Source organism: Geotrypetes seraphini, chromosome 2, assembly GCF_902459505.1.
Source record: "Geotrypetes seraphini chromosome 2, aGeoSer1.1, whole genome shotgun sequence".
Classification (NCBI taxonomy): domain Eukaryota; kingdom Metazoa; phylum Chordata; class Amphibia; order Gymnophiona; family Dermophiidae; genus Geotrypetes; species Geotrypetes seraphini.
The window spans coordinates 290,027,828-290,053,416 of NC_047085.1; the positions used below are offsets into that span (position 1 = coordinate 290,027,828).

The window sequence follows — 25,589 nt, forward strand, 5'->3', positions numbered from 1 at the left end:
GCGCGGGTCGGCGGTCGGAGGTTCTTGGGGGGGGCGGGCGTTGGGGGGGAGGGGGGTTTGCGTCGAGGGCAGGAGGGCCTGGGATCCCTCCTGCCCGTAATGTAGTGCGGGGTGGGGTTAGGGGGTCGCCGTGGCCAGGAGGGTTTGGGCTCCCTCCTGGCCCGATATTGTCGGGGAGTCGGCGGTCCTTCGGGGTGGGGGTGCGAATGGTCCTGCCGGGGGGGGGGGATGAATCGGACGTCGGGGGGGGTGAACGGAGAGTCGGGACAGCGCACGGAGAGGCGGGGCAGTGCACGGAAGTCAGGGGGGGTGAACGGAGAGTCGGGACAGCGCACGGAGAGGCGGGGCAGTGCACGGAAGTCAGGGGGGGTGAACGGAGAGTCGGGACAGCGCACGGAAAGTCGGGGCAGTGCACGGAAGTCAGGGGGGGGTGAACGGAGAGTCGGGACAGCGCACGGAGAGGCGGGGCAGTGCACGGAAGTCAGGGGGGTGAACGGAGAGTCGGGCAGCATGCGCGGTATAATCGTGAGCGCGTTATACCAAAGTTTTTGTGCTTATCATCGTGATTTCTGCGCGCTATACACGTGTGCGCGTTTTATACGGGTGCGTGTTATTTGCGTGAAAATACGGTAATCCTGTAATATCAGTGTAGACACCATGTGGGAAGCCATTGCGACAATGGACTCCAACCTTAAAAGGCAGTATCAATGTTGCATTTGGCTAGTGGTACTGTCAGCTCTCAGGTAAAGGAACATGAACTTAAATTAAGAGAGCAAGGTGAAAAAATACAGCAACATGATGATCAGATCAATTCACTTAAATCATGGGAATTGGAAACTATCAAGGAGCGATCTTTTATTCACAGAAAATTGGAATTTATGGAAAATAAACAAAGGAGGAATAATTTGAGGTTTTTGAATTTTCCCCAGTGATTGGAAATGGTCCGGAAATACTTAAAAGAAGTCCTTTTAGTACCAGAAGAAAGCTTACCGCCTATTTTCAGAGTGCAATATATCACCTTGGAGAAGAAACGGGAAAGCTCTACTCTTACAGACCTAGTAGGACCAGAAGCAAGTGGATTGAACTTAACAAATTTTCTGAAAAGTTCTCTTGAAGCAATAATTGAGAGGACTACTCTTATTGTTTCATTTGCATTAGAGTTTGACAAGGATTTGATTTTTCGAACTTATTTCCGACACATGACTAAAACTTTTTTGGGTGCAACAATTTGCATATTTCCAGATATATCTCGTGAGATGCAGCAGAAGAAAATACTTTTTAGTTTATAGAGCTAGAGTTATCAGTCTGGGTGCTTCTTTGTATTAAAATGTCCTGCTAAGTGCTGTATCTCATTAGAAGGAAAATCTTTTCTATTTTTTTTTTTACCCAAACAGTTGTTACAATTTATTGTGGCCAAGAAGGGGGGGGGGAGTAACCATAGGACCATTGGTCTCTCTACTATGTCCTGATAAACAATTTTTTTTTTAAATTTGCTTAGGTCTTGGATCATTGTGGATGAAATAATGAATATTAAGTTTCAAGTTTATTAAAATACTAGTCTTTAAGCCCGTTAACATTAATGGGTGCTAGAATAGATGTGTGTGTGTTTTTTCTTTGTCTCTCTCTCCTTGGCCACTGGCTGTCTTCCTTTCTGTCTCTCTGGCCCCCTGTCTGACTGTCATTGTTCTTTATCTGATGAGTATTAGCATAACACTCTGGCTACAGTCTTCAGCCCTAGATAATTGGAATAATGGAAGAGGTCATGGTAAGTTTAGCAAGTGTTTCTTATTTAAACTCTCATACAATGCCTCAGATATGTCCTAATACATGACCAAGATGCAAAACCTGCTTTATTACTCATGTAGCATATATCCATTGTGCACGTTGTCACAGCCTAACACCACAAATCTTTTGGATTTACACTAGAGAATGACACTGGGAAACATTTTTCCCCATCCCCGCTGAAACTCATTTTCCCATCCCGACGAGTTTTTTTCCTGTCCCTGCCCCATTCCTACAAGCTCTGTCCTCATCTGTACAACCATCAAACAGTTTCAAATCATAAGTGTTCGAGGCTTGTGTGGTTAAGGCAGAGTTTACAGGAATGGGACAGGGACAGTGAGAAAACTCACGAGGATGGGGCAGGAAAATTGAGTTCCTGCAGGGACGGGGAAAAATTTGTCCCTGTGTCATTCTCTAATTTACACCTACTCCACTTGGCCCATAGGTGACCACAGACTTCTTAAGTCTTTAATCAATAAAAAGTAGAAGCAGCAGAACAGAACCAGGCATCAAGTCCAGTGAAGTTAAAATAGTCATGGTTACTTGGCAATAGCAGGAATGGGGTAGCAACTCTGTGTCAAGACGGAGTGTGTGGTCTGTTGGCAATAGTGACAGAAGGATTGAACCAGGCAACAACTAGAGAGTACACAAATGATATCAAAACAATGAGCTAGTATAAGGGCGGACAACTTATAAACAGAGCTGCATGAATGTCGGTTGTATCCCTGGCAGGCTGCAGCATTAGCTAAATGTTGAAACTGGAAATGCACAGAGCCCAATACACCTTCTGTGCCAAATAAGACATTTACTATTTGTACTTCCATGGTCTCATAAGAACATAAGAATTACTGGTGCTGGGTCAGACCAGTGGTCCATCTTGCCCAGCAGTCTGCTCACGCGGTGGCCCTTAGGTCAAAGACCAGTGCCCTAACTGAGTCTAGCCTTACCTGTGTTCGTCCTGGTTCAGCAGGAACTTGTTTGCATTTGGCCCACTAACCACAGGTAGACTGTCTGAGCTAGTACAGTCAACGTTGATTCTAGAGCAAAAGGCATGTTGAGTCTTAACCAATGGGTTATGAACCCCTCTTCTGACTCTGCTCTGGGTTCCTCAGTTCATCCTTCTGCTGCGAGTTTGAGTCATTTTTCTCTGCTCTGTTCTTTGGTTTTTATTTTTTGGTTTTCTTTGTATCACTTATGGCAGATTGAGGGATTTTCCCTCTCTGGGCTGCTGTTATGTCACTGGACAGCAGAAAGCACCATGTACTTGGAAAGGACTACAGGTCCCAGAGTGCCCTGTACTGCTTGGCTCAGTGCTGAGTCAGAGGGGTGGGTCTCAGGGAGGAGTATTTCTGCTCAGTCTTGACTCAGAGGAAGGTCCCAGGAGACAGGAGAGGTCTGAAGTAGACACAAATTGGCTGAGGTAAGGCAAGTTTTATTATAATGTGTGAAGCAAACAAACAAAATAAAGGTCTGTGTATGTCTTGACCCTCCTAAAAATACAGGCCAGCCTGCCACTCTAGGTGGTCTGTTACATATGGTGTTTCTGGCTGGTTTGCTAAGCTTCCGCTGCAGAGAAGCTGACCAGGTAACTCCAGAAGGAGTGGGACCTCAGGAAGGGAACAAATTTTATTTTAAAACAAGGCCTGAGAAGGGTAGCCGGAGTGCCTAAGTCTGATTCTCTGCTATCCTGCTGGTCTTCCCAGTCAGACTCTCTGTAGGTGGCACTGCCATGGATGTTTGAAGCATGCCACAGCATGCAGTGGTGTCTCAAGCAGGAGTCCTCGGCGAAGGATGTACTCATCCACATTTCTTCCTGGGTAATTCTGACAATGAATGCCAACCTCTTTGTCTGGAGAGGACATTGTAGTGGCCATTTGGTGCAGGGTCGGTGGTCGCCTTCCCAGCATAAATGGTCCATCATCAGACTTGGGAGCCTAACAATAGGCCTAGAAAGCAATGCTGTCCAAGTCTTCTCAGACAATGTCAATAGACAAGGAGATACCAGGAGTACCTCGCTAATGCAGGAGGCCATGCTGTTCCACTGGGCAGAAGCCTACCTGTTAATGCTGTCCATTCCCACCATGTGTGCTGCTAACAATTTGCAAACTGACTATCTCAGCAGACAGATGCTGGATCCAAGAGAATGGTCCCTGTCCAGGAAGGCATTCTCATTGATTGTACATCGCTGGGGAATTCTGACATTCAATCTCATGGTAACAGTGACCAACAAGAAAGCTCCATGCTGCTTCAGTCAAAGATGCGAGTTAGGAAGCATTAATGTGGACACTCACGTTTTACCCTGGCCTCAGACGGAGCTGTTGTATGTCTTTTCTCCTTGGCTCATGATGGGTAGGATCATCTGAAGGATAGCAGACCATCCAGGGTTGGTGATCTTGGTCGCTCCAAATTAACCGTATCATGTCAGGTTTCAGATGGATCAGTGATGGCAAGATTTCACTACATCCAGGTCTTCTCCCTCCGTGGCTCTAATGGATCCGAAATGCTTTGGTCTTATGGCATGGCTCTTCAGCACACAGAATTAGCGTGCAAGGGATATTCGGATGTAGTCATTGCTACTCCTCTCAACCAAGAGGCCTGTGATGGTGGTGGCAGATACCAAGGCTTGGAAGTCTTTCCAGAGTTGGTGCACTAGAAAAGGAACTGAGTTGTTTGGTTCCTTTTTTGGCTGTTCTAGTTTTTCTTCAGGAGGGACTAGCAAAAAGACTAACTGTAGGTTCTCTAAAGGCTCAGGTGGCAGGCCTATCATGTTTCTGAAGTTGTAGTAATAGTAGTCTGGAGGATGTTTTCCTTGGCTTCTCATTCTGACATTAGATTTTTGAGAGGGGCTACATAGCTAAAGCTGCCAGTACAACAGCTTTTTCCAACATGGAATCTTAACCTTGTCTTGCATTCCTTGTGCAAGGTTCCGTATGAGCGTTTAGAGCAGGGGTGCCCAACGCATCGACCGGTAGCTCAGGAAGGCAACGTGAGTCAATCACAGAGCCCATCCCAGGCTCTGTGATAGACTCGTGTTGCCGTCCCGATCTACCGGGCCTATCAGCCTTCCTCTCCCCGACGTCAAAGACGCCGACGCCAGGCATTAGGCTGTTTTTGTCATTTCGGGGGGGGGGGGGGTCGTGGTGGCGTGGCGGCGGTAGCAGCAACAGCCTGAAAAAGAAATCATCCTGGCCCGGGTCGGTGTCATACTCCGGAACTTCTACCTCTTCCAGCAGCCTTCTTCCTGCTTCCGGCCACACCCCCTGCTCCGCGGCTCTCTTCGGCAACTCAGCAGCAGCGATTGACACAAGCTTCTGACGTCGGGGTCTACCCTCTGCGAGTCCCGCTTGTTTCAACTTCCTTTTTCCACAAAGGCGGGACTCGTAGAGTGAAGGCCTCGATGTTGGCAGCTTGTCTTGATCACCGCTGCTGACAAGTTGCTTAAGAGAGCCACGGAGCAGGGGGGTTTTGCCAGGTGCAGGTAAAAGGGAGAGGGCCAGATGCAGGACTCGTGGGTGAGGGAGCAGAAGAGAGAGAGAGAAAGAGAGAGGGGAGGGAAACAAAAGGAAATATTTCATACTGGGCTGGGCCAGAGTGGAGGGAGGGTGGAAAGATTCTGGCTACAGGGTGCATTAACAAAGGAAAAGGGGGGAAAGTTGAAAATGGAGATAGTGACACAAAGAAGAGAAAGAGTAAGCAGGACCTACTGAATAAGGATAGAGATACAGAGGGGACATGAAGAGGAGGTGATATAGAGACATAGAAGTAATGCTGAAAAAATGTGGGGGGGGGGAGATAAAGACATTGAAAGGGCAAATGGTGAATATGGGGTAAAGACAAGGACAGAGACAAATGAAGATTCTGAAAAAGTGGTGAGATAGGGATATAGGTGAGATGGACACAAAGAAGGGTGATGCTGGAAAATAGGTGGAATGGTAATTCTGACAGACACAGAAGGGAAATGCTAGATCAAGGAGAGATGGGGCTCAGGCTGGATGGAATGAGGAGAAATGCCTTGTTGGCCCGGAACTTCCTCTCCTACGTCAGAATTGACGTCAGGGAGTGGAATGCTGGTCAGCGCAACGCTTCTGCAGGGAAAGCTTGGGACGGCGGTGGCTTGGGGGCTGTTCCCCGATGGCAGTGGCAGCAAACGAGTGGCTTGGGGGAGGGCACGGAGAAAGAAAGAAAGGGGGCAGACAGGGAGACAGAAAGAAGGGGGAACAGGGAGACAGAAAGAAAAAGTTGGGGGAGAGAATGAGGTCTGGAGGAGAGGAAACATACAGGAGGCTGAAAGGAAGAAAGATTGGATGCACAGTCAGAAGAAGAAAGTGCAACCAGAGGCTCATGAAATCACCAAACAGCAAAGGTAGGAAAAATGATTTTATTTTCAATTTAGTGATCAAAATGTGTCGGTTTTGAGAATTTATATCTGCTGTCTATATTTTGCACTATGGTTCCCTTTTACTAAACCGCAATAGCGATTTTTAGCGCAGGGAGCCTATGAGCATTGAGAGCAGCACGAGGCATTCAGCGTAACTCCCTGTGCTAAAACCTACTTTTGTGGTTTAGTAAAAAGGGAGGGGGTGTATTTGTCTATTTTTGTATTTTGTTATTGAGGTGACATTGCATAGAGTCATCTGCCGTGACCTCTTTGAAAAAACCCGGAATATGAATAATTAACATTTTCTCTGCCTTTCAGTGTGCTTTGTGGTTTTTTTAAATTTTATTGTTGGTAGATCATTTTGACTTATTCATTATAAAAGTAGCTCGCAAGCCCATAAAGTGTGGGCACCCCTGGTTTAGAGGAAGTTAACTACTGGGCGAGAAGAGTTCCCAAATCCTTTTTCCTTTTCAATGAGGCAGATGTTTCATTGTGCACAGTATCTTTCCTTTTAGAGATAGTTTCTGCCTTCCATGTGAATCAGGTTTGCCTGCTTTTCATTCAGCGGACTTGAAGAAAAGGGATAAGATGTTCTTGCTGGATGTTTGCAGAGTTCTCATCCGGTACCTGGAAGTAATGAATCGCTTTTGTCTTTCCGATCTTCTTTTTGTGTTGACTAATCTTAGCCATATAGGGAAGTTGGCTTCTAAGGCTTTTGTAGCAAAATGGATTTCTGTGGCTGTTTCCTCGACCTATGTCTGGTGCGGCAAGCAGCCCCGTTTTCTTTGCGAGCGCACTCTATGGGGGTTGCTTCTTCATGGGCGGTGTCTCGAGTGCTGCCACCTGAGAAAATTTGTAGGGCGGCCACATGGTTCACTCTTCATACCTTTACTAAATTTTATAGAGTGGATGTGGCAGCTTGTGCGGACACTGTGTATGGATCTTTGATTTTGTTAACAGGCTCCTTTATCCTGCCCTAGACTCAAGGAACTGCTTTGATATGTTCCACTGGAAAAATTGTATGCTATTTTGCACTAGAAGGGAAAATTAGATACTTACCTCTATAATCTTCTTTCTAGTAGAAAGGCATGTGTCTTGACATCCCTCCTACCTATCATATTTTCATATTGCCTGCTTACTATCCAAACATAGGTGTCCTACACTTGATCTGCTGCTATTCTGGGGCTGCAGAGTGTCCAGGACAGCCGATGATATTCAATTATTACACCCTTTAAACAATAACAATTTAACTGATATCTCATCCATTAATGAGAAACTTGAACAAGTATATCATTGGCTAAACAAAAATAGATTGGCTCTCAATATTAATAAAACCAATGTGATGCTATTTCCTTGGAAAGATAGTTTCTCTCTTGCTCATCCGATATTAATCAATAATGTTCCCTTACAATCAGTTAAGAATATAAAAATTTTAGGTGTTATTTTTGATAATAAACTAAATTTCCATGATCATATCAGTAATATTGTGAAAATCACTTTTTACAGATTACGTCAAATTCGTTCCATTTCAAAATTTCTCTGTTCTAAATCACTTACTATACTTGTTCACTCTTTGGTGATGTCTAAGCTCGATTACTGCAATTCTTTATTCAAAGGGATTGCACTTCATGAAATAAAACGATTACAAATCATACAGAATACAGCAATAAAATTAATCAATAATTCAAAAAAATATGATCATGTAACACCACTTCTTAAAGAGGCGCATTGGCTTCCTGTTAATTATAGAATCACTTATAAGTTATGTATAACTATTTTCAAAACTTTGACTAATAAGACTCCTGCTTTTTTATATAGATCACTGATTCCTTATTCTACTAAAAGAATTTTAAGATCTAGCGAACAAAATCTGCTAACAATTCCATCATTAAAAATTATCAATACTAGGAGACAATTTATTTTTTCCTGTATAGCACCACAAACTTGGAATGCCCTTCCTATTGTGCTGCGGGATGAGAAAGACTTGGGTAAATTTAAAACTGCGTTAAAAACTTTCCTTTTTAAAGACGCTTTTTTTACATAATTTATTTATTTTATAAATTCTGTTTAATGGTCAATTTATTGGGTATATTTAAATCTGTGTTAAAATTTTACCGTTTTAATGATCCCTTCTTCACATAATTCTTTTATATTTTAAGAATGATGATTATTTGATCAATCCTGTTCTAATTACATTATTTTGTGTTTTCTTTCATTGTCTTATCTTTATTTAAAATTGTATTTCTTCCCTTCTTTCCCTTTGTTTAACTATGCTTGAATTTATTGTTTTTTAGTTATTACTTAAATATATTGTCTGCATTGTAATATAATATATTGTTACTGTATTTTAGATTTATATTGTAAATTTTAAATGTACATCGCTTAGAATATTTGATTAAGCGATTTATCAAGTCCCATAATAAACTTGAAACTTGAAACTCAGCAATTTTTAGATGAACATTTCTGGGGGGACTAAAGCTACAGATAAAATTCTTCCTGTTTTAAAAGAAAAACAAAACGATGCATAAGAATAGCCTTACTGGGTCAGACCAATGATCCATCGAGCCCAGTAGCCCGTTCTCACGGTGGCCAATCCAAGTCACCAGTACCTGGCCAAAACCCAAGGAGTAGCAATATTCCATGCTACCGATCCAGGGCAAGCAGAGGCTTCCCCCCTTGTCTTTCTCAATAACAGACTATGGATTTTTCCTCCAAGAATTTGTCCAAACCTTTCTTAAAACCAGCTACACTATCCGCTCTTACCACAACCTCTGGCAATTCGTTCCAGAGCTTAACTATTCTTTTGAGTGAAAAAAAATTCCTCCTATTGGTTTAAAAGTATTTCCCTGTAACTTCAAGTGTCCTCTAGTCTTTGTAATTTTTGACAGAGTGAAAAATCAATCCACTTGTACCAGTTCTACTCCACTCAGGATTTTGTAGACTTAATTCCCTTTAGCCGTCTCTTTTCCAAGCTGAAGAGCCCTAACCGTTTTAGTCTTTCCTCATATGAAGAGTTCCATCCCCTTTATCATCTTGGTTGCTCTTCTTTGAAACTTTTCTAGTGCCACTATATCTTTCTTGAGAAAAAGAGACCAGAATTGAATGCAGTACTCCAGATGAGGTCACACCATGGAGCGATACCAGGGGCATTATAACATTCTTGGTCTTGTTATCCATTCCTTTTTTTTTAATAATTCCAAGCATCCTGTTTGCTTTCTTGACCACCGCCGCACATTGGGCGGAAGGTTTTATCGTATTGTCCACGATGACACCCAGATCCTTTTCTTGGGCGCTAATCCCCAAGGTGGACCCTAGCATCTGGTAACTGTGATTCAGGTTATTCTTCCCAATGTGCATCACTTTGCATTTGTCCACATTTAATTTTATCTGCCATTTGTACAACCAGTCTTCCAATTTCCTAAGGTCTGCCTGCAGTTCACAATCCGCATGCTTTTTAACAACTTGAAGTAAGAGAATTCATATCTGCCTGATGGGTGTATGGTGGTTGTTTCAGTGTTAGTGCCTTTATGAAATTTTTGTGGTCTCAGTTTCAGAATAGGCATTCTCCCCCTGAGTGGTCTCAATCCGCCTCCACAGCGTCACTGAGTGGCATTGTGCCTTAGGACGACACCTCACTTCAGCCAGCTGCTGCTTTGGCGCTGCCTGACCCTGATCTGGGTGACCTTGAGGCAGATGTTTCGCATGCTGATCCCTTATTTGCAGGCACAGTGCTTCCCAGAGCGGGAGGTTAGGGGCTGTGTGCTGGATTTGTGGATCCCACTCTGGGGTCTTAGACCCTGGGGATGATCCCAAGGTCCTCTGCTTATTTAAGTTTTGGCTCTGCCAGACCTTATTTCTGAGTCTTTGCAGGGGTTTAACTTAGTCACTCAGCTGGCTTTGTCCACTTCTTCCTCCTGGCTTTGTGGTGTGCGCTCGCAGACTGCCACCTTTCCCTGGCACCCTGATATGAGCGTTTAGTCTCAGAGCAGTTTAACTCTCTGGAGGGTGCTCTTAAAATTGCTAGAGCTATGTCATGATTATATCCTCTGGCACAGGAGTGTTGGCAGCTTTTGGATCAGCCCAGGGTGAATTATTTGGTGGCGCAGATGACTAAATGCACCTCTTTACCCAGTGAAGGCGGTGTGGTGCTAAAAGATATGCAGGCCGCCATGTAGATATGGTCTTCCTGAAACTCTTTAATGCAGCTGCTTTAGGCATCAAAGCTGCTGCTTCGTGGTCTGAAGCTAGAGCTCCCTGAGGAGATTTGCAGGGAAGCAACGTGGTCTTCTCTTCACACGTTTTGCCAAGTTTTACATAGTGGATGTAAAAAGACTCTGCCTTTGAGTCCTCTGTCTTAAAAGGTTGGCACAGCAAGCCTGCCCTAGCTTTTTGGGGACTGCTTTTATACGTCCCATCTGTTTAGAATGTCTCACCTATTGCAGTGGAAAAAGAGATTATGTACTTACCCTGGTAAGCTCTCTTCCAGTTAATCGGTTCTTCTCCAAGTTGATTCTTGGATGCCTGTCAACCCTTGGGGGCTGGGAAGAATTTGTATATATGTTTAAGTTTTATATGGGAGTAGTTTCTGAGCTCCTTTGAAACCTTTGTTGGCGGTTAACATTACTGTTTGATTTTACTTCTTGATTAGACCAAGCTTCTCTGACACGAGCCACCCAGAAGGAAACAGATAGTAGCGTCATAGGAGAAGCTTCGGGGCAGTCGCGCGCAACCTGTGAGAAGGCTATGGTGTCCGGGCTGCTCGGAGAGAGAATCTTTATTCTAAAAAGTGCCCACGAAGGTGAAGGGAAGGGAAGGAAATAGCCCGATGAGGGGAAGAGGCCAGAGGAACAGATGCCATGGGGAAAGGGGAGCAGATACTGCATGGAAGTGGGGAGGGAGAGGGGAGCAGACGTCACATGGAAGTGGGGAGGAGAGAGAGAGAAGGGGGCAGTTGCTGGAAGGAAGTGGGGAGGAGAGGGGGAGCAGCTGCATGGAAGGAGAGAGGGGAGCAAACGCTGAAGGGAAGTGGGGAGGGGATAGAGGGGAACAGACGCTGAAGGGAAGTGGGGAGGAGAGAGAGAGGAGTACATACTGAATGGAAGGAGGGGATAAGGAAAAAAGAGCACATGCTGGATTGGGAGGGTAGAGTTAGTGAGATACTGGAAGAGGTGAAGGAAAGAGGTGGCAAGCTATAGGCAGACACAATGAAAAGGAAATTGAGGACTGTAAAGTAAGAAAGTAGACAAGAAGAACACAAATTGAGGAGAAAGAGAAGAAAAGGAAGGGAAAGGGAGAAGAGAGAAAGATACCAGAGCATTGGGGGAGGGGAGGAGACGGATACCAGATCTGAAGGGAGGAAAGGAGGAAAGAGAGAGATGCTAAAAACCACCTGGGGGAGGGAGTGAGGGATGGAAGTGAAGAAGACAGAGATGCCAGACCATGGGGAGGGAAGACGATTGGTGCCAGCCAATGGGGGTAGGGGAGAGATGGAAGGGAGATGCAGACAATTTCTGGTAGAGCCATAGAAATAGAGTGAATGCAATATGGAAGAGGCAAAGAAAAGGCAGATAGTGGATAGAAGGAAGTGAATGACAAGAAGATGAGGAAAGCAGAAACCAGACAACAAAGGTAGAAAAAAAAATTATTTTTTTTTTTGCTTTTGGATAAAGTAGTATTGTAACTGTGTGTTGATAAACGCTTATAAACAAAGCCCTGCCAGCTGAAGATCTCTTCCTCTAGTTCTGCAGCCAGAATTCTGATTTATAAAATGACAATTGTACAGAAAATTGTTTTTTAAACTAATAAAAATAAGTTCAGTATAAAACTATTTGAGGCTTGTATGGATGGGATCAGATGGTTTACAGGAACTGAGCTCATGGGATGGAGTGGAGATGGGGACAGATTTTTCCCATGTCATTCTCTAATTTGTACTGTTACTTTAAGACATCTAGGCACCTGTGTGCGTTTATAAAATAAGTGCCTTCCTACCATAATAACCTAGGTCCTTGTTAAGAAAAGTACTGTGCCTGTTATGCTTGAATTAAGGACCCATGGAATCTTTTTTCATACGAAATGATAGTGTGTAATAAATGTCATCTTTTCTTAATTTTAATGACCAGATTCTGTGTTTAATTTACTTATCTGATTTGTTGCATCATAGCCTATGAAATTGTGTTAATGCTTTTGTACTTCAGTTGAGGAAAAGTATTATAGGAAAATTGCTTACCTGTTCTTTCTCCTGAATTTATTTTTAAATTAGGTATATGGCTCCTGAAGTTCTAGATGATTCCATAAATATGAAACACTTTGAGTCATTTAAACGAGCTGATATTTATGCTATGGGATTGGTATTCTGGGAAATAGCTCGACGATGCTCAATTGGTGGTGAGTAACTTTTTTTGTTGTCTCTTTTCCTGCTAGACAAACTAGTTGTCTTGTGTGCTCATTTGCTGTGTAATGCAAAGAATCAAAAAACATTTATATTAGTAAGCAACACTGTACAAATCTTAATACTCCTTGCAAGTATTTTTATATCACAAGCATTTCTCATCATAGTATAGCCATTTCTGGAACAGTTGTGCAATAAACCTTTTGTGTTCTCTATATATATAGTTTTCAAATTTTCAAGTTTGTTTGCTCAGCAAAGTGCATTTTTTGTTAATACTGACTGAGAGCTCAACAAATCCCAGGTGCCAGGTTGCCATGGTGCCTAGAAATTGCATCTAGGATTTCATGTCCACAAAGCTTCCCCCAAAACATCTCTAGCTTCTGCACTGATTTCAGCTATTCAAAGGTCTGAACTGTACTGACTTTGAAACTGTGAGACCAACTTGAACTTCCTAAAGCTTACTGATGGCCAAAAAGTGCTAATGTGTGATATTATTTGGAGCAGATATGACGGCGAGAGAGAGACTGGATGACGGCTGAGTGGGGGTATGAGCGAGAGAGACTGGTTGGATTATGAGCAAGAGAGGCTGGTGGGGTATGAGCAACAGGCTGGTTGGGCAGGCCATGCTGATATGTGAAATAAATATGTAATTGCCTCTTTCCATAACCTGTGAATAGGGTGCTGTCACTTAGCTGACAACATACTTTGGGAAGGGAGAATGCTTGTTTCTTCCAGTGATTTGTAGAGATATCGTAAAAGACTGAAATGGAGTCGCACTGTATAGAACAAATTTGATTGTTATGATGTATTCTGTTGAGTTATGCAAAACGTGGTTTAAATTTATTTACAAAATGACTACCCATAGACAGAGAACAGGAAAAGAGCTCTGCAGATCTGGAAGATGATTTCAGCCCTCTCCCCTCCTGCCCAATTTACTGGGGATATTGTTGGAAGGATAGGGAAGTAGAAATTAGAGAAGCCTTTGGGCTGTCCCTTAGATTTAATGAAAATTTGTTGAGTCTTAACAATACTCAAAATAATTTTGTCTGGATGGCAGCTTTTTATTTATTTAGGTTTCTTTTTTATTTTAAACATTTTTTCTCCTTTTGTAGCTATCTTGACAGCCAGGTATGCTGTAAGGAGGGTGGTTGGAGTAAAATCCCTCTTTGCAGGGACAGTTTGATATATGCAATCCAGCAAAGTATCTGCACATAATATAAACTGGGATTTTTGGGCCAAAAAATTGGCCCCAAAATGGGGGTCCCGGTTTATATTCGGGTCATCCCCCAGTGACCACCTGAAACCCTACTTCCTGCAGGCCTGCCCTAGGCTGGGACAGGAGGGATCCCTCCCGTCTCCTGCCCCAGCTGACACTAATAATTGCCACCCTCCCTCGCGTACCTGTTCTCTGGTTGTCCAGCATATATCCCGCGCTGAAGGTTATGGATCCAATAATTTGGGGGATTTCAAGCTTTGGTCCTTCCTCTCCTTGGGATGCTCTCATCTCCTCCACTTCCAGGGCAGCATACCGGTTCTTCAGTTTAAGGGCGGGAGGAATCATAGTACCAATCTTGCAGTGTTCTGTAATCTGAGTCCAGCTGTCTTCCTTCAGCACAGCCTCTTCTTCCCCACTGCTGGACACCTCATGAACCATTTCATCGATGTATCTCTCATTCTCACGGATGCTTCTCAGCCTTGCCACCTCCTCTGTGTACTTTTACTTCCTTCACAAGGGATTCAAGCTGCATGGGTAACATTTTCTGTCTGCACAGAGACAGAAGTTGTAACCTGAGCAACAGCTTTGGTGATAATGATGTTTCACAGCCATACTGTGGTGCAGAAGAACTTACACCTTTCCCAAGTTTGAATACCACCAGGCAAGATGTTCCAATGGATGTTTTTATTTCCTCAGCAGAGCAGATCCTCTTCAGGTGTGGGGAAAAGGGTGAGCTTCCAGATCTAATGAGAGGGTTTGGTTAGGTGTTTCAGGTTTGTGCAGATTGTCCTTGTTAACATCAGCTGTAGAAATGTGAAGGATAATTTAGGAGTAGTATAAGATTAATTTGAGCCTAGGGATGGGTGGACAGAGGCAGACAGTTTTCATAGCAACCTGTCAATTACTATCTTTAATGCTGATCCTCTGGAACAGGGGTGCATAACTCCGGTCCTCAAGGGCTGAATCCAGTCGGGTTTTCAGGATTTCCCCAGTGAATTTGCATGAGATCTATTTGCCTGCACTGCTTCCATTGTATGCATATTGATGTCATGCATATTCATTTGGGAAAACCTGGCCTGGCGAGGGCCAAAGTTGCTCTAGAACCTCTCTCTTAGAACCAGACTTACAGAGGGTTAGGCACTAGGCCAGCATTCCTCCCCTCAATGGTCACCTGTGTAGTCTGATCTCTTAAGAAAGTCCTCAGAGTTCAGTCTCAAACTAAGAGGCTGAAACCTGCCAGAGCTCTTTCCTCAAGGAGCACTTTTAGGTTAGGGTGAGCGGATTCACACCCCCCGTGAAGTATAGCGTGCTTGGCATGACAGTTTTTCTAGGCCTCTCTCCCACTTGCTACTCCCCAAACTCTCAAAAAGGTCCTAAACCAATCCAAAGAAGCCTTTTTATCAACAGCTGTCTTCTCAAGCAAATATATGCAGTTCACGCAACTCACCCTCAGAGAAAAGCTGTCCCAAAGTTAGTAATCCCCTTCCCGCCCAGCTGAGCATGCAAAGTTTTATTACAGTTTAATAGTGAACAAATGGAAACCATGTTCACAAAAGTCACTAAGTACAAGGAAATGCATATTACAATTCTTTCTCCCCCCTGCCCCAATGTAACTCCAAACCAAGTCAAACCCCCCCCCATTTTCTCCTGTTGTTTCCATTCCCTCATTCTTGTCAACTAATGGACAAATCCAGTTTTAAATTTATCTAATTACCCCAATAGTCCTAATTTCAAAGTCCAAACTTGATATGAGGGGCCCTTTTGTGCCTTCCACTATGCTTTAATAATGCTTCATTACCTCATTACCATTATGTTGATGATCACTTTAGCTTAAATATTTGTTGGGTTCTCTCTGCACATATATTTTGCCAAAGTCCTCTAAGCACTTGAAACATCAGTCTAAAATTGAATGATTTTAGAAGAATACCACCAAATAAGTAGAAAGGTTCTACGATTTTCCCCACAAACACGGTAGTGAAATTGGTACACAAAACTTTCTGATGCCTTTATTTATGGTATATCCACTTCAATTACAACTCCTTTATGTATATATCTATATAGGAGTTCGCAGGGATGGGGACAGAGCTTGTGGGAATGGGACGGGGACAAACATTGTCCCCATTTAATTCTCTAGGTGCCACTTTCACTAATATAAATATCATAAAATATATTACATTTTGTGATCAAAGAAATGTTTTCAGAGATTAGGAAAGCTGGAGAATTGGGTGACAGTATTATAATGGGTGATTTCAGTTACCCCAACATTGACAGGTTTAATGTTATATCAGGGAATGCTAGGGAGGTAAAATTCCTAGATATCACAAATAACTACTTCTTGGAGCAACTGGTCTGGGAACCTACAAGAGGGGGAGCTATTTTAGATTTGATGCAGGAATTAACTGTGTTGGGTCCGCTTGGAAACTGTGATCATAATGTGATCAAATTTGAGCTGATAGCTAGAGTGACATTGCAAAAGAAATCTGCTGTAGAGGCATTTAATTTTTGAAAGGGAGACTAGGATAAAATGAGGTAAATCAGGTGTGGGTGTTATTTAAAAATACCATCGTGGAAGCCCAGACCAGATGTATCCCACGTATTAGCAAAGGTAGAAAAAAGAGGAAACAAGAGCCGGCATGGTTAAAAAGTGAAGTAAAAGAGGCTATTAGAGGTGTCAAACTCAATCACATTGAGGGGCCAAAATCCAAAACACAGGCTAAGTCGCGGGCCAGACCCCACCCCCATAATAATACTAATTGTAACACCATTTTTTCCATTCATTTTACATATATCGCTGGACCCAGGAGCAGGCAGGGAGGCTTGCCGGCGTGGGAGCGCACTCCGCCCCTCCCCCCACCCGACGAGACTACACTGAGCCAGTTGGAAGGCTCAGGAAGTCTCTCAGCACCCGTTTTTCTGTTAGTTTCTGCTTACTTCTTGTTTCTCGTTTGAAACTCACTTTGGCCACATCGCTGGACCCAGGAGCAGGCAGGGAGGCTTGCTGGCGTGGGAGCGCACTCCGCTCCTCCCGACGGGACTGCACAGGGCTGACATCGCTGGACCCAGGAGCAGGCAGGGAGGCTTGCCGGCGTGGGAGCGCACTCTGTCCCTCCCCCACCCGACGAGACTACACTGAGCCAGTTGGAAGGCTCAGGGAGTCTCCCAGCACCTGTTTTTAATTTGTCTCTTTCTTTTTGCTTTATTTGAATCTCACTTTGGCCGACATCGCTGGACCCAGGAGCAGGTAGGGAGGCTTGCCGGCGTGGGAGCGCACTCCGCCCCTCCTCCCCACCTGACGAGAATACGCTGAACCAATAAAAGATTCAGCGCCTAACAGCACGCTGTCTAAATCGCTCATAGCACCTTTGTGAAGCGACCAAGAAGCGATCCACCCCCACAACACTACCAAACGTAAAACCAACCGAAAAACAGCAGCCAAATCACCAAAGACCCTTCTACCACCTTTCACCAACCACCAAACAAAAATAAATAAATTAATTAATTAATTTAAAAAAAAAAAAAAAAAACCCAAAATGAAGCTAACCTCAGGAGCCCAGCACTTCATACTGTTAATCCTTCTTTTAACCAGCGGGAAGACAACAGCAAATAACCTCCTCCCCACACCCACTACAGATATAAATAAATCTTTCTTCCAAAATAGGAGAACATCAAGTGACAAACTCAAACCTACAATCTAACACTCTATACTCCATTACCACAGCATGGGGAAGAAGACCAATACACACTAAGACTAAACCATATCGGCACACTAAATCACTTATATATCCAAACACAACCCACAACTATCACACAGAGATATCCACACTCAAATGCGCCTACTTAAATATCAGAGCTCTAGGTCCAAAAACAGAGCTTATAAAAACCTGGATAACACAAGAAAACCTGGACTGTCTTTTCCTCACAGAAACCTGGCTAACCTCCGACTCAGACCCCAGAATAACTGAAGTCTGCCCACAAGGATACAAAATTACAGTGGTCTGCAGAGAAAAAAAAAAGAGGCGGAGGCCTAGCAATCTTAATCAAACAAGATCTAACCCTTAATATAATTGAGAAAACATCTAACCCGTACATGGACCTTTTAGCTTACCAACTCTCAAGCACCACACTAAAAGACACACTAAACTGCATGCTCTGCTACATAGCGCCGGGAAACTGGTCTTTAGCAAGAACCGAAGTGGAAGACTTCATATACCAAAACTCACTAATAGCAACCTACAACCTACACCTAGGAGACCTAAATCTACACCTAGATGATCAATCATCCAAACAAGTAGACAACTTTCTCTCATTTCTCAAAGCCTTATCCTTCCAAATGCTAAATCCACAAACAACTCATGAAAAAGGCCACCAACTTGATATTGCAGCCTTCATGACCCACCAACCATCCTTAACAGAAATTCATACATCTAACGGAACATGGTCCTTTCAACATCAACTGGACTAAAAACAACAAAAAAAACTATAACAAAACTCAATAAAGTAACATACATCTCATGCAAACACATCGAACCCTCCATATTCTGATCTAAAATAGATGAAACTATTCTAGAAAACAACCCTAAGGACTTCATCTTACTTTGGGAAAGACTTTGCTCCAACACCCTTGATGATTTAGCCCCACTACAAACCAAATCCAGACCCAGCAGGAGATCAGATAAATGGTTCGACTCCGAACTGCTACAACTCAAAAGACAATGTAGACGACTAGAGAGAAAATGGAGAAAATCGAACTCGGATCATACAAAATCCACCTGGAAAAATATCAACAAACAATACAAATCACAATTAAAGGACAAGAAAAAGCACACTACACCAACCTAATAGGCACTGAAACCCAAGACACCAAAAACTATTCCAAATTCTAAAAACCCTAACCAACACCAAACCCTACCTGACCATTAACAATACTACCCCCCCCCAGCCACTCTATTAGCAGAACACTTCCAAAATAAAATTACCAATGCAAGAGCTACCCTCAATGACACCTCTACCCATCCTAACAAATTCACAATTCTCCCCATAGATAGAGATTCTACTGCAGCAGATAGAATATGGTCTCAATTCCCCAACATACAATGGCCTGAATTCAACAAATACTACAAAAAATACAGCCATGCATCCTGTGACCTCAACAACTGTCCACCATATCTCCTAAAAACATCCAGCACAAAATTCCGCGCTCTTCTTCTAAACTGGATACAAATCTCGCTAATAAACGGCCACTACCCTACCAACCTCAGTGAAATCATCATCACCCCGATCCTCAAAGTCCCCAAAGGACCGATAGACCAAACAGCCAACTACAAACCCATTGCCTCTATTCCACTCTACGTCAAAATAATAGAAGGACTAGTTGCCAAATTCCTTTCCAATTACCTAGAAAACCATAACATACTTCATCCCACACAATCCGGCTTCAGAAACAACTTCAGCACGGAAACACTACTAGGATCTCTCTTGGACACAGCCAGACAACATCTCAGCACAGGAAAAAAAATGATGCTCATACAACTAGACCTTACCGCTGCATTCGACTTGGTGGACCATAACATTCTACTACAAATCCTGGATACAATAGGTATCACAGATAAACTATACACATGGTTTGAAGGATTCTTTAAATCAAGAACCTATACAGTAAAATCAGACAAACAAAAATCTGAACCTTGGTCAAACCCCTGTGGAGTTCCCCAAGGATCCCCTCTATTCCCGACTCTCTTCAATCTCTATACAGCCTCCCTCAGCTCTCACCTGGACAAACAAGGCATAACCTCCTACAGCTATGCCGATGACATTACCATTCTCATACCCTTCGATCAACCTGAACTCTCCATGACGAACACAATATACCAAACACTAAAATCAATAGCAACCTGGATGAAAGATCACAAACTGAAATTGAACCCAGATAAAACGAAATTCATCCTCCTAGAAAACAACAAAATACCAACCATAACCAACATTGAAATCAACGCAATCAACTACCCCATACAAACCACCCTAAAACTGCTAGGAATAACTATCGACAGATGCTGCACCATGCAACCGCAAATCAATAAAACAATACAAAAGTAATTCTTAGTCATGAGAAACTAAAGACAAGTTCGGAAATTATTCGAGAACTCAATTCCAGCTCATAGTTCAGTCCTTAATACTAGGCCTACTTGACTACTGTAATATCCTCTACCTCCCATGCCCTACAACCATAACAAAACAACTACAAACTCTCCAAAACACAGCACTAAGACTCATCTACTTATTAAAGAAACATGATCACATTACAGAAGCATATCTCCAATTGCACTGGCTTCCGATCCCAGCAAGAATACAATTTAAATTCTACTGCCTACTATTTAAGATTTTATATGGAGACAGTCCAAACTACCCGAATAACCGCCTCATCCACAACACCGCAACCAGACATAGGAAAATTCACACCCCATTCTCATACCCCCCAATTAAGGAGGTCAAACGGAAAAAACTATATGATGGCCTCCTGGCCACTCAAGCAGCCAAACTAGACAACCAAATCGTCAAACTAGACAACCAAATCGTCAAACTAGACAACCAAATCGCCAAACTAGACAACCAAATCCCTCGACTACAAGACTTTTAGAAAAGAAATAAAGACCATACTCTTCAAGAAAACTCTGAATAAAGAAATAATACCGCAAGTCTCAAACTCCATCTCTCACTAAAGCCAACTACCCCAAACAAATAACCTTACCCATTTCGTACTCTTTTTGAAAATGACCATTTTTTTTTTTTTTTGTAAGTTTTTGTTGTAATACATCTTGGATAATTCTTTTGTAATCCGCCTTGAACTGCAAGGTAATGGCGGAATAGAAATCCCTAATGTAATGTAATGTAATATATACACACACAATATAATCTTATTAACAACACATAGTGGTTAACCACAAAATTAAACTACACAAAGCACACTATATGCTTCTCAACATTCATTCCTACCAGAACACAGATAACCCCTATGCAAATACGGGACCAAAACTAAAAGTACTAATATATACAAACAAAACACTAAGATTCAAGACTGCATGCAGTACAACCCCAGAGAAAAAGAAACAAATGCATTTCTTTCTGAACAGTGCAAAATATAGACAGCAGATGAAAAGTCTTAAAATTGACAATTGAATCACTAAATTGAAAATAAAATCATTCTCCCTATCTTTGTTGTCTCCTTCCGTCTATACTGTGCCTCAACTACGTGCCTTCCTCCAACAGGTGTCTTACCTTCTGTCCAGATTCTGCCTAGCCATTTTAATGCTGCCTGTGGTGCGATGTGCGTTTTCATTGCCACCCCCGGTGTTATCTTCTGGCCAGCTCCCTCTTCCTCACTGCTGCAGTGTGCACAAAACCGCTGGCAGTGGCTCCTCGTGCCTCATCCGGAAATCTTCCCTTGTGACGTCAGAGAGAAGGCTTTGGTTAAAACGTAGGACGCACATAGGAGCTGCCGCCTACAGCTTTGTGCACTACAGCAATGAGGAAGAGGGAGCTGGCCAGAAGATAACACCGGGTCGACAATGAAAACGTACATTGCACCGCAGGCCGCATAAAATGGCCTTGAGTTTGACACCTGTGTGTTAAAAGAATGGAAAAGGGATCCAAATGAAGAAAATAAGAGACACAAGCACTGGCAAGTTAGATGCATAGCATTGATAAAGTAAGCTGAGAGAATATGAACAGAAACTTGCCGAAGAGGCAAAAACTCATAATAATTTCTTTAGGTACATCAGAAGCAAAAAAACAGTGAGGGAATCCGTAGAACCATTTGGATGATCAAGGAGCAAAAGGGGCACTCAGGGAGGATAAGGCCATAACGGAGAGACTGAATGAATTCTTTGCTTCGGTCTTTACGGAAGAAGATATAAGAGATCTACCAGAACTGGAAATGGTATTCAAGGGTGATGATGCGGAGGAACTGAAAGAAATCTCTATGAATCTGGAAGATGTACTAAGCCAAATGAACAAGTTATAAAGTAATAAATCACCTGGACTGGATGGTATACATACCAGGATAATTAAGGAATTCAAATATGAAATTGCTGACCTGCTGTTAGTGATCTGTAACCTGTCGCTAAAATCATCTATAGTACCTGAAGATTGGAGAGTGGCCAATGCTGATTTTTAAAAAGGGTTCAAGGGTGAGATCCGGGAAATTCAGACCTGTAAGCCTGACTTCAGTACCAGGCAAAATGGTGGAAACAATTATAAAAAATAAAATTGTGGAACACGTAGACAATCATGATTTTAATGAGACGGAGTCCACATGGGTTCAGCCAAGGGAGATCTTGCCTCACCAATTTGCTTGACTTCTTTGAAGGTGTAAATTCACATGTGGCTAAAGGTGAGCCGGTTGATATAGTGTATCTACATTTCAGAAAGCTATTGACAAAGTTCCTCATGAGAGGCTCCTGAGAAAATTAAAGTCATGGGATAGGAGACAAAGTTCAGTTGTGGATTAGGATTTGGTTGTCAGATAGAAAATAGAGGGCAGAGATAAATGGTCATTTTTCTCAATGGAGGAGAGTAAACAGTTGAGTGCCGCAGGGATTGGTGCGGAGACCGGTGCTAGTTAACTTATATATAAATAATATGGAGATTGGAATGACAAGCGTGATGATTAAATTTGCAGATGACACTAAACTGTTCAAAGTTGTTATTGCGGATTGTGAAACATTGCAGGCAAACCTTAGGAAATTGGAAGTCCAAATGGGAGATGAAATTTAATGTGGACAAATGCAAAGAGATGCATATTGGGAAGAATTAACCCAAATCAGTTACCGGATGCTAGGGTCCACCTTAGAGGTTAACACCCAAGAAATGGATCTGGGTGGAGTAGACAATACGATGAAATCTTCCGCCCAATTTGTGGCGGTGGCCAAAAATGCTTGGATTTATTTTTTTTTAATGGGATGGTTAACAAGACCAAGGATATTATAATGCCTCTTTATCTCACTCCATGGTGTGACCTCACCTAGAGTATTAAGTTCAGTTCTGGTCTCCTTATCTCAAGAAAGATATAGCGGTGCTAGGAAAGGTTCAAAGAAGAGCGACCAAGATGATAAAAGGGGATGGAACTCCTCTCATGTGAGGAAAGACTAAAAAGGTTAGGGCTCTTCAGCTTGGAAAAGAGAAGGCTGAGGAGAGAGATGATTGAAGTCTATAAAATCCTAAGTGGAGTAGAATGGGTAAAAGTGGATTAATTTTCCACTCCGTCAAAAATTACAAAGACTAGGGGAAACTATGAAATTGCAGGGAAATACTTTTAAAACCAAAAGGAAGAAATATTTTTTCACTCAGAGAATAGTTAAGCTCTGGAACACATTGCCAGAGGTTGTGATAAGAGCGGATAGCATAGCTGATTTTAAGAAAGGTTTGGACAAGTTCCTGGAGTAAAAATCCATAGTCTATTATTAAGACATGGTTGGAAGCTTCTGCTTGCCCTGGATCAGTAGCATAGAATGTTGCTACTCTTTAGGTTTTGGCCTGGATTGGCTACAGTGAGAATGTGCTACTGGGCTTGATGGACCATTGGTCTGACCCAGTAAGGCTATTCTTATGTTCTCAACAAGCACCCCATGTACCCCCAAGGGTACATGTACCGCATGTTGAGAAACACTGCTCTAGTGCAGCCTTGTCCTCAGAAGATTCTCCTGTATGTCTTTTGTCCTTAGCCAATGATAGGCTGGGTCATTTGGCAGATTGCGGTCCATCCGGTCTGCATCATTCTGGTGTCTCCATGTGGTATGCAGATCTGATACAGCTGCGCAGGGGTTGCAGCCTATGGTTGAGCGCCCTTCCGGTCCTCCTCACACAGGGTCCAGTATCCATGGAAAATCCGTGTCACTTTGCTCTTACAGCATAGTTTTTGATAGAACTCTTGCTTTTCAGGCAACCAAAATGAATGACTGGCTCAGTAAAACTATTTCATTTGCTTCATCTTACTACTCTTTCAGAAAATAAATAAAAATGCAGTTATTTGATAAATTTGTAACTTAAGTTTTTATTGTTAGTCTATTTGTTCATTATGTAGTTTCTTATGAATTTGTATAAGTCGCTGACTGTTCAGTTTTTCTCTTGTTGTAAACCGCCTTGAACTATCGTGGTCAGGCAGTATATAAGAATTAAGTTGTTATTATTATTCTGCTATGGTTATTGATACTCTTCTCAAGACTAAGAAGTAATCCATAATTTCTGCTTATTCTAAGGCGTGGAAGGCCTTCCAACATTCTTGCGCCTAGGACTTGGTGGACCCTTATTTAGCTCTGATCTCGCAGATTCTCGCCTTTATTCAAGCTGGCCTGGATAAAGGCCTCATTGTGGCATCTCTTTAGGTTGAGGTGGCCGAGCTCTATTGTTTTAGATCTTGGTAGCATCTGTCCTCATTGGTATCTCATCTCATCGCTATCCTCTAGTGCCAAGACACTTGAGAAGGAGCACGCCAGGCTCTGAGGGAACTGTGTTTTCTTTCATCTCTCCTAACTGCTGCTCTTCCTGAGGATTCTATCAGCTGGTTTCAACACAGCAGCAAAGAGGGGCCACTCTAACGCTGTCCTCTAGTGCCAAGTCACTTGTGAAAAAGCACACAGGCTCTGAGGGAACTGTGTTTTCTTTCATCTCTCCTAACTGCTGCTCTTCCTGAGGATTCTATCAGCTGGTTTCAACACAGCAGCAAAGAGGGGCCACTCTAACGCTGTCCTCTAGTGCCAAGTCACTTGTGAAAAAGCACACAGGCTCTGAGGGAACTGTGTTTTATCCCAGGACAAGCAGGCAGCATATTCTTGACTGATGGGTGACGGCACCGACGGAGCCCCGGTACGGACAATTTTAGAGTGATTGCACTCTAAGAACTTTAGAAAGTTCTAGCTAGGCCGCAGCGCGCGTGCGCGAGTGCCTTCCCGCCCGACGGAGGCGCGCGGTCCCCAGTTTCTTAGTTTCCGCGGAGCTTAGAAGACGCGTGTTTCCAACGGCTGTTGGAAATTTTTTTTTCAAGTATTTTCGCCTTCCCGCTCGCGCGTTTTTTTCTCTTTGAGAAATTTTTCCTTTTCTTCTTTTAATTTGTTCGTGTTAAAAAAAAACACAAAAAACTACTTTACTTTGTTTTTTTGCGGTCGGCCCAAGCGGGGCCTGTTGGCACCATCGAAGCCTCGGGCTTCGATTTTGCTACAGCCGTTTTTCCATTCATGCCCCCGTCACCGGGTTTTAAAAAGTGCCAGCGGTGTGCGCGCCCTATATCTCTTTCCGACCCGCACAAGTGGTGCCTACAGTGTCTGGGTCCGGACCACAGGGCTGAAACCTGCACCCGCTGTAGTTCTCTTCAAAAGAGAACTTTGAAAAACCGGCAAATACAACAGCGGATCCTGTTCGGTACCGCTATGGAAGTTCCTCCGGTATCGACGTCGGCAACTTCCTCCAAACCGACACTGACAGTTTTGGCACCGCAAACTACATCACCGGTGTCGCAACCAGTAGGTAAGCCGGCTAAGAAGCCTTCCCCTACTGTCCTCGGGCCGCCAGTCGAACAAGCAGTGAGCCAAGTCCTGCAGACTGTGCGCCGGCCCCGTAAACGCTCCGCTCCCATCGAAGTCACTGCCTCATCATCGGCATCGACTTCTCCAGAGCGTCGAGCTGCACCGCAGGTACCGAGCAAGAAAAAAGCGGTACCGGTACCATCGGGACCAACGTTGGATGAGCATATTGCCTCTATCCTTCAGGCCCAACTTAAGGAGCAACTGCAACAATTGCTCCCGGCTCTATTGACTCCGACCCTTCCAGTGTCGGTA

At 43.3% G+C, this 25,589-nt stretch overlaps 1 protein-coding gene across 1 annotated transcript in view; it reads left to right on the forward strand.

Moving 5' to 3' along the window:
- LOC117353639 (TGF-beta receptor type-1-like) overlaps positions 1-25,589 on the forward strand; it is a 198,858-nt gene that overhangs the window by 130,199 nt on the left and 43,070 nt on the right. Inside the window, 1 exon segment of the mRNA XM_033929807.1 lies at positions 12,420-12,544. Coding sequence (XP_033785698.1) covers positions 12,420-12,544 — 125 coding nt within the window.